The sequence below is a fragment of the Toxorhynchites rutilus genome, chromosome 2 (assembly GCF_029784135.1).
Source record: "Toxorhynchites rutilus septentrionalis strain SRP chromosome 2, ASM2978413v1, whole genome shotgun sequence".
Lineage (NCBI taxonomy): Eukaryota > Metazoa > Arthropoda > Insecta > Diptera > Culicidae > Toxorhynchites > Toxorhynchites rutilus.
In genome coordinates this window covers 208,480,538-208,489,200 of record NC_073745.1, presented here as the reverse complement: position 1 = coordinate 208,489,200, position 8,663 = coordinate 208,480,538, and the positions used below count along the sequence as shown (strand labels likewise).

Genomic DNA, 8,663 nt, shown 5'->3' with positions numbered 1-8,663 from the left:
CGACACTACCATGCCGAGGAAAGTTGCACCAAAAAATGGAAGACGCCCAGCTTACTGGTGGAACGACTCTCTCCGCAACCTTCGCGCTAGCTGTCTTCGAGCCAGAAGACGCGCTCAGAGAGCACGAAACAGTGCTGATAGAGAGGAACGTATTACGGTGTACCGAGCAGCTAGAGCCGCCTTGAAACGGGAAATTACAATGAGCAAAGCGAACTGTTTTAAGGAGCTGTGCCGAGAGGCAGATGCCAACCCATGGGGCAACGCGTATCGAGTCGTGATGGCGAAGATCAGAGGACCTGTGACGCCCGTCGAATCGTGTCCCGAGAAGCTGAAGGTCATTGTGGAGGGTTTATTTCCGATGCATGATCCTACGATATGGCCACCGACACCGTACGCCGAAATAGCTACCGAACGTTCTCAAGTTTCCAATGAAGAACTGGTAGCAGTGGCGAAGAGACTGCAGGTAAAGAAAGCGCCCGGCCCCGACGGAATCCCCAACGCGGCCCTGAAAACGGCGATTCAGGCGTTCCCGGACATCATCAGGATAGTGCTACAGAAATGCCTGGATGATGGTCACTTTCCTAAGAAATGGAAGATCCAAAAGTTAGTGTTGCTGCCAAAACCAGGAAAGCCCCCGGGGGTACCAACATCCTATAGGCCTATATGCCTGCTGGATACGCTCGGGAAACTCTTGGAAAGGATTATCCTCAACAGACTGACGAAATGTACGGAGAGTGACCATGGTCTGTCAAAGATGCAGTTTGGATTCCGGAAAGGCAGGTCCACCGTTGATGCTATCCGGACAGTGGTTGAAAAAGCAGAGAAGGCATCACAGCAAAAGCGGAGGGGCGACCGACACTGTGCTGTAGTAACGATCGACGTGAGGAATGCTTTCAACAGCGCTAGCTGGGAAGCCATTGCCGAGTCCCTACACCGTATGAAGGTTCCTGGGTACCTGTGCAGAATTCTAGGAAGCTACTTTCAGAACCGCGTCCTAGTCTACGAGACGAGCATGGGGCGGACAATGTTGAATATAACGGCCGGCGTACCACAAGGCTCTATCCTGGGCCCAACGCTCTGGAACGTAATGTATAACGGTGTACTGAATCTGAAGCTTCCCAAAGGCGTGGAGATCGTGGGCTTCGCGGATGATATCGCTCTCACAGTGGCAGGCGAGACACTCGAAGAGGTGAAGATGCTTGCAATCGAGTCCATCGTCTCAGTAGAGAACTGGATGCAAGCAGCGAAACTGCAGATTGCTCATAATAAAACGGAAGTATTGTTAGTGAGTAACTGCAAAGCCGTGCAGCGAGCGGAAATTACAGTCGGGGAACACGTGATACCTTCTAAGCGTAGGTTGAAATATTTGGGAGTCACTCTGTCCGGAGTGTGAAGATGTGGAGGAAACACCAGAACACGTGGTATTTGTGTGTCCCAGGTTCACCGCAAGACGCGAGGGGCTGCCTGCCCTTCATGCCGGGAACATAGTAGAGAAAATGTGTCGCGATGAGGGCACCTGGAACGCTGTGAACAGTTTAATCATACACATCATGTCCGAGCTACAGCGGAAGTGGAGGGCCGACCAGCGTAGTAATAACCCCTGACCATAGAAGAGGAACAAATGCGAGGGCTGTTGCAAAGTATAGTACGAGAGTCGTTGTGACGGAGTGCGCGTTATGTTGGAGGGCACTGCCTAATCGGCGCTCCGTTGGGAAGAGAAATCCTGCGAGGGTGGCTGTGACGGGGCGCGCGTCAAGTTGGAGGGCGCTTCCTAATCGGTTCACGTCTCGACAGGTGAGAAACCCCGCGAGGGTGACTGTGACGGATTGCGCGTCAAGCTGGAGGGCAATTCCTAATCGGTACACGTCTCGACGGGTAAGCGGAATCTGGAGAGCAGGGTCAAGAAAATGCTGGCAATGCCTGTTGGTGGATGGAGAGAGGAACATTGCGAGGATCGTTTCGGCGGAGCGAGAGCCTAGGAGAGCATCATCAAATCGGCGGGTACCCCACGAGAGTTGCTGTGACGGAGTGCGCGTTATGTTGGAGGGCACTGCCTAATCGGCGCTCCGTTGGGAAGAGAAATCCTGCGAGGGTGGCTGTGACGGGGCGCGCGTCAAGATGAAGGGCGCTTCCTAATCGGTTCACATCTCGACAGGTGAGAAACCCCGCGAGGGTGACTGTGACGGGTTGCGCGTCAAGTTGGAGGGCAATTCCTAATCGGTACACGTCTCGACGGGTAAAAGGAAGCCTGTGCAGCAGATGTGCGTGGCGGAGTACAACGGAAACGTAAATGAGATGTATAGAGAAAAAGGGAAGGATCAACGCTAGTTAGCGTTGAAAACTCGTGAAGTGCATGAGCACAGCCGCCCCCTGAAGTAGTCGCCTAGATGTGGTCCCGGGGGGAATGAGGCTACGAGTAGAGGGCTTGGTTTTTGTGGGTGCGATCCCCACTCGACGTCTGGGTTATCCCTTCCCAGATAAGGCTGGAAGAGCGTTCCTCACCTCCATAAAAAAAAAAAAAAAAAAAAACACACACACACACACACACACGATAACAGAAAAAGACCACACATGCCACATTGATTAAATAATTTAGCCACATAACATCAAGTCTAACAGAATCTTACCTCCAATTTCTTTCGACGGATGCACAAGGGGCACTAATTATAACTACTAAGATCTAGCTCGATAATAACTAAATAAACAAAAAAGAAAAGAAACCATCAACACACTAACCACGAGGTAGCTAATTATCAACAATAACCTTTCCGTTTCCATCCAAGACACACACTTCTGAACAGAAGAACTCACGCACGGTTGTGTTGAATTTGGATTTCAAATATATGAAACGAGGGGATCTACAATGCTGGAATATGTGGTACCACGCTACAAGACATCAATAAGGTCACGAACGGATATCGTATTGATGAAAGTATTTTTTCATATTTCTTTATTTTAAATGGAGTAGTGACTTTTCAGATTTTCTACGCACGATTTCGGCCAAAAGTATATACTATATATACATAACGTATATAAAGAAACTAAACATCCTCTGCCAAACAACCATTAAAAATTGCCAACCAAACCACAAAGTTTAGCTGATTCCGACTTGTACATTTCTACGTTTTTTTCACACGATCATATTACAACAGGAAGTAGTCACATATCCTTTATTCAATTCGAAAACTGCTACTGAAACTTGTGACGAAAAATGTAAAAATGTACGGAATGCGATAACTACTCAGCGGTTACAACCGAAACGTCGCAATTTGTAAAACACACAAAAGCTCTAGAAAATATTTCTACAAATCGGACAAGTTGATTTGCTGCTCGTACTAAACCACCGGTAGAGACAGGGTCCGTGGAATTTCTTCTTGCATGTCTTACACGAAAGCTTAGGCAGTTGGCACGTTTCTTGGTGAAGCACACTGTAGCATACGTAACACTCTTCAATGCCCTCGAACTTTCGGTCCAGATTTCGTTTCCACAGCGACAATCCATCCCAAAGCGAGCCGTTCTACAAAGCGCAACAGTTATCAAAATTATATAAACGTTTGCATTTCAATTGATGTCATCGATACCTGATGGGTTAGGAAGATAGATAGCTGCATGACGATTTGTCGCGACTGCAACCTTCCGCCGATCTGTTTGCCGTCCTCAACGTTGACTGCTCCCAAGGGAAAATTGTTTGGCAGCGTGATGTGAAGTTCGACCCGAGCATCCTCAATCGCATAGATAGCTATGACTTGCCGAGCAGCGGCCAGTACTTTTATCTGCATGTTGTCCTGCAAGTCCCTCTTCTCCGTTAACGATTGAAATTCTTCCTGGCATAATAAATTCGAGACACAGTTACTGGTCACTTTGCCTACAATGGCCGCATGGCGATGGTTCAATCCGTTCCACCAACGTCGAACGACAGCCGGTAGGAAGCGTAGACACTGTGTGTACAGGTGACATGCATAACGTTCCGGCTTCAACGTTGTGTCTGCGTAATGAGAAGAATAGCAATTCAATGACTAAAAACTAACTGAATCATGAAATTTGTGAGTGCCTGTATCGAGAAGGAAGGAGAAGAAATTTCGTACTAACGCAAACTAAGCTTTTTGTGAAAACGCCGGAATTATCAATAATTTCCATCCACCCCAAAACATAATATTGTCGTACAATTTCACGAGTTTAATTCAGCAGGCCTTCAGAATTTTTTTTTATATTGCTATCATTGGGTTCAATACTTACTTTTGATTTGAGACCACTCGAGACTGGAAAACATTGTTTGTCCGTAAATTGCACCCGAATCTGGATTTTTTAGAATTTCATGTGGCATCAACCTAAACAATGTTGGAAGGAGAGTCTGCAAATGGGAACACGCTATTAACTTTTAGGTGCTGAGATATCGTTGAAACACAAATCGCTTAAAATATTACACCAACCATATCACGCCTTGTTATATAGAGTTAAAATGGTATGTCGTGTTCTAATATCAATTCTACAATTTGTCGTAAATTTGATTGGGATACGAGTATTCAACCTTAAATTTAGATGAGTCTGTTTTGATGATGTTGATGTTGATGTTTAGTTAGTTTAGTTAGAGCTACTATATTGGCGAACAACGGGTCGATAGATGAAATCTAGGGAATATGCTATTAAAGAAATGTGTCGATAAAACTCAAAGTCATCCTGTTCACGGTTAGCAATTTTTGTTCCATATAGGAGAAGATGGGTAAGAACGCTCCCTAAGAAAACCAATTTTCAGTTAAACGTCCTTCAGGATTTCCCTTATTTGTTGTGCTACATGTCATTGAGTATATAATAATCTTCTACTAAAAAATGTGGAATTGTTGATTGCATAACTTTTTTGGCGTTTTTTCATTAATTTTTGAAATTATAAAAAAAATACTTTTTATTTTACTGGCGGGGTAAAACCGCGGGGTAGATGGAGCGATACTATTTTCAAACAGTTTAGTCTAATAAAAATAACACGATAGAGGCGAATGAACTGCAAAGTTTAAAGCCTCTTAAAAACAAAGAAAGAAAGAAAGAAAATAACATGAACAGTGTTGTCTAGGGTACAAAATGTTTAGGGTTATTCATAAACTACACACAAACTTCTGAAAAGGCCATCCATATTCCACGTGCAGAGTTTTGGAAATATTCGTGAAAAATTTACCAAATTATCGGAAACTATAAGGACGATTATTCAACAACTTCCTTATGTACATTCGGGACATTTGTGTGTAAAGAGACGAGCAAAAAGATGGTATTTTATTTGATATGAAAATCATTCAATATCACAACGTGTAGTACTTTTACCCCGTCGAAAATGATCGTCTTTCCCCCAGAGCACCTTTTGCATTATTTTGCACTTTACACGTATTTTATAATATATTTTACATACCTTTCCACGCGGGGAAAACCGGAACAATCTACTGAAGGACTGGGATACTCGCAATAACGGAATATACAGTTTTTGCTGGAAAAATCCTTATTTTGGTTATCTTGAAAATTAGATCGCTTGCAACCGCAATGGACGAAAACTTTGTTTTGTTTGCAATTTTGATATTTCGTGCGCTCAAGTGTTACAAGCAAGCAAACCATTTGTCATGACAATTGTCATGCGTAAATGCGAAAACAGAATAGAAACATACGGTATGAGGCATGATGTCGACGCCAACCTCTTTAGTTTCTATTCTGTTTTCGCATTTTCGCATGACAAATGGTTTGCTTGGTTACAAGGTGTTTCGAAATGACAAAAATATGTGTACAGCTCGAACGGCGACTGAACAAGGATCGATTAATGCTATTAATGTTTCTTGGGCAGCATATTTGGCAAAATACTGAGGATTTTTTTGCGGTCTTACCCCGTCTTCCCCTACAACGAATACGCAAATTATGCGTATGCAAATTAAAGAATATTGGGTAGGGAAAACCTATATTTTTACGTAAATTTCAAGATTTTATTCAGCATAGTAGGAATGAACCGATTTATATCGAATATGCACGGTTTTATCTATAGCTTGTCGCAGTTTTAAAGGTAATTCCATTATCTCTCTTCTCTCTCTCTTATAGAAAGATATTATATTATAGATATTATCCCCTTGAGGGGAGTTTTTCACCGATTAAATTATTCGCCATAAATAGGAATAGATAGTAATATCACGTTGTGTAAGGCCTGGAATACAAATTGAATCCATAAGAACCTACCTTTTAAACTTCCGGAGCTAGTGATGAACTATCGGTATGTATATCTTGGCATTTCTTTTCTATTGGCCAAACATGGTCGCTTTTGGTCGATTGCTTCCTTCAGACGGTCTATTTGCGTACTTAAATATTTGAACGTAGACTTACATTTTATAAATGGTTCCTCCCTCCCTCCGTGGACAAGCGTATTCTTTTCCTACACCCCTCCACTGTTGTCCATGTGGACATTCCCCCATTTTTTGGAAAAAAAGTCAAGAAAATATTTGGGTTGCGCATAAATTTCATTTTTAATCTGTTTATATTTTCTATTGTATGTTTCTATCGACAAAAAATGTCAACATTGCAATTGCTTGGGACGTTTAGTTTGTTCCAAATTCTATTCACGTTGCCTTTACGTTTCTCAATGTTTGCCGTTAAATTCTATATTTAAACATCACTTGTGAATCTAATCTATTTTTTTCTGTAAACCGATATAAGAAGGCAGAGCTATATAAGCTTTCGAAAAAAAACAGTCAATTCGTTTCGAAATCAACGTAATTGTTAAAAACAGTTTAATCATTTGTTTGAGAAACCCCTTAAATGCCTATTTTACCAAAAATAACTTTTTGACAGATTTTGAGTCCTCAAATAGTTAGTTCAACGAACCCCCTTCAATTGGTGTTGCAAATAATCGTTTGTTTGAGAAACCCCATAAGTCTATGTTTTCAATTATCACCAAGGGTGGCACTGCGATAGATATACAATTTCATTCATTGTTTACCGCTAAGATAAGATCAGACAATAGGGGGTCTTTTACGGACCAAATTTCTGTCAGTCGCTCATTGACTGATTTCGATAAATTTTGTAAACCAAGTCGTTTTTATTTATCATCACGGCTGCATAATTTGCACCACCAAACAGTCGTCTATCATTGCATTAAAAACATTAGACTATTGTCGCATCGCCAATGCACACGATATCAGATACGACTGTACAATAAATACAATTTCAGCGCAGCGATGTTGTAGTACGCTTGTCAACATGTAATTGTAGAATACATGCAAATTGATTTTTTCGAATTTTTCCATTTTTTTCAGAGTTTTCCGAAAATGTTTGGTTGTTTGGTTGAAATATGTGCATTATTTTTATGGGACCCCCTCTCCTTTCCAGAGGAGGAAGGGGTGTCATACCATCATATATTTATATTTCTCGTACCCAAAAACCCTCACATCACAAATTTGGTTTCATTTGCTTAATTAGTTCTCGAGTTATGAGTTATGCAGAAGTTTGTGTTTCATTTGTATGACAGCCCCCATGTCCTTAGAGAGGGGGTAGGTGTTTCGAACCACCATAGAAACGATAATCGATCCCTAAAACCTCTATATGTTTGAATCCATTTGTTTGATTAGTTCTCGAGTTATTCAGAAACCCCCCTCCCCTTCTTTAGAGAGGGGAAAGAAGTGTCAAATCACCATAAAACATTTATTGCTCCCTAAATCTCCATATACCAAATTTGGTTCCATTTGCTTGATTAGTTCTCGAGTTATGCAGAAATTTGTGTTTAATTTCTATGACAGCCCTAAGAAAGGTAGGAGTGTTGAACCACCTTAGAAATGTTGCTTGCCCCCTAAAGTTTCCACATGCCAAATTTGGTTCCGTTTGCTTTATTAGTTCTTGAATAAGGCAGAAATGTATGCTTCATTTGTATGGTAGCTCCTCCTTAGAGAGAGGGGTGGAGTGTCTAACCACCATAGAACATTTATTGCATCCTAAAATCTCCATATGCCTAATTTGGTTTCATTTGTTTGATTAATTCTCGAGTAATGCAGAAATTTGTTTCATTTGTATGGCAGCCCCCCTTATAGAGGGGGTGGCCAATTTTCATGTAGATCGGTTCAGTAGTTTCCGAGTCCATAAGAATCAGACAGACAGACAGACAGACAGTCAGACAGTCATGTCCGATTGAGCTGAAACTTTGCATAGGTCATTTTTTGGACCAATAAACAAAATGTACATGGACGATTTTTGAAATTTGACATTTTCGCTGCCACCCTTATATAGATATATAGATTTTTTAAAACAACGTTCCAATAATAAGTATGGCTTGATGTTAATATTTTATCCCTAATAACCTATTTTTCATATAGCCTTTGAATTTGTTTAATTCTGATGCAAACGTTTGCGGTATCGGTTAGCGTTACAATGAATGAATAACACTGTTTATCTTTTTCCTACTAAAACACAGAGCTATGTTATGTAAATTTCAAGTGCCCTCATACCGTCGTGAAAATTCGTTTGCCTTGAGATTTTCTTAAGAATTGAAAATATCTAAAAGAACTATCGAACTATCACAGATATACGTTTTCAAGCAACATATGGGTAGTACATATATAACAAAGGGTTATCGGTCACGTCATAAAAATTTAAAAACCGATTTAAACACTCTCTAATTATCTATTGCAATACAATTATAAAAATTTCTATAG

General features: G+C 41.3%; 1 protein-coding gene across 1 annotated transcript in view; it reads right to left on the bottom strand.

Moving 5' to 3' along the window:
- Positions 1-2,559: 2,559 nt before the first annotated feature.
- Positions 2,560-8,663, bottom strand: part of LOC129765491 (E3 ubiquitin-protein ligase listerin) — a 43,668-nt gene continuing 37,564 nt past the window's right edge. Inside the window, exons 11-13 of the mRNA XM_055765863.1 lie at positions 4,237-4,351; positions 3,582-3,985; positions 2,560-3,517 (exon numbers count right to left, since the gene is read on the bottom strand). Coding sequence (XP_055621838.1) covers positions 3,290-3,517; positions 3,582-3,985; positions 4,237-4,351 — 747 coding nt within the window. The 3' untranslated portion in view covers positions 2,560-3,289. The remainder of the gene's footprint in view (positions 3,518-3,581; positions 3,986-4,236; positions 4,352-8,663) is intronic.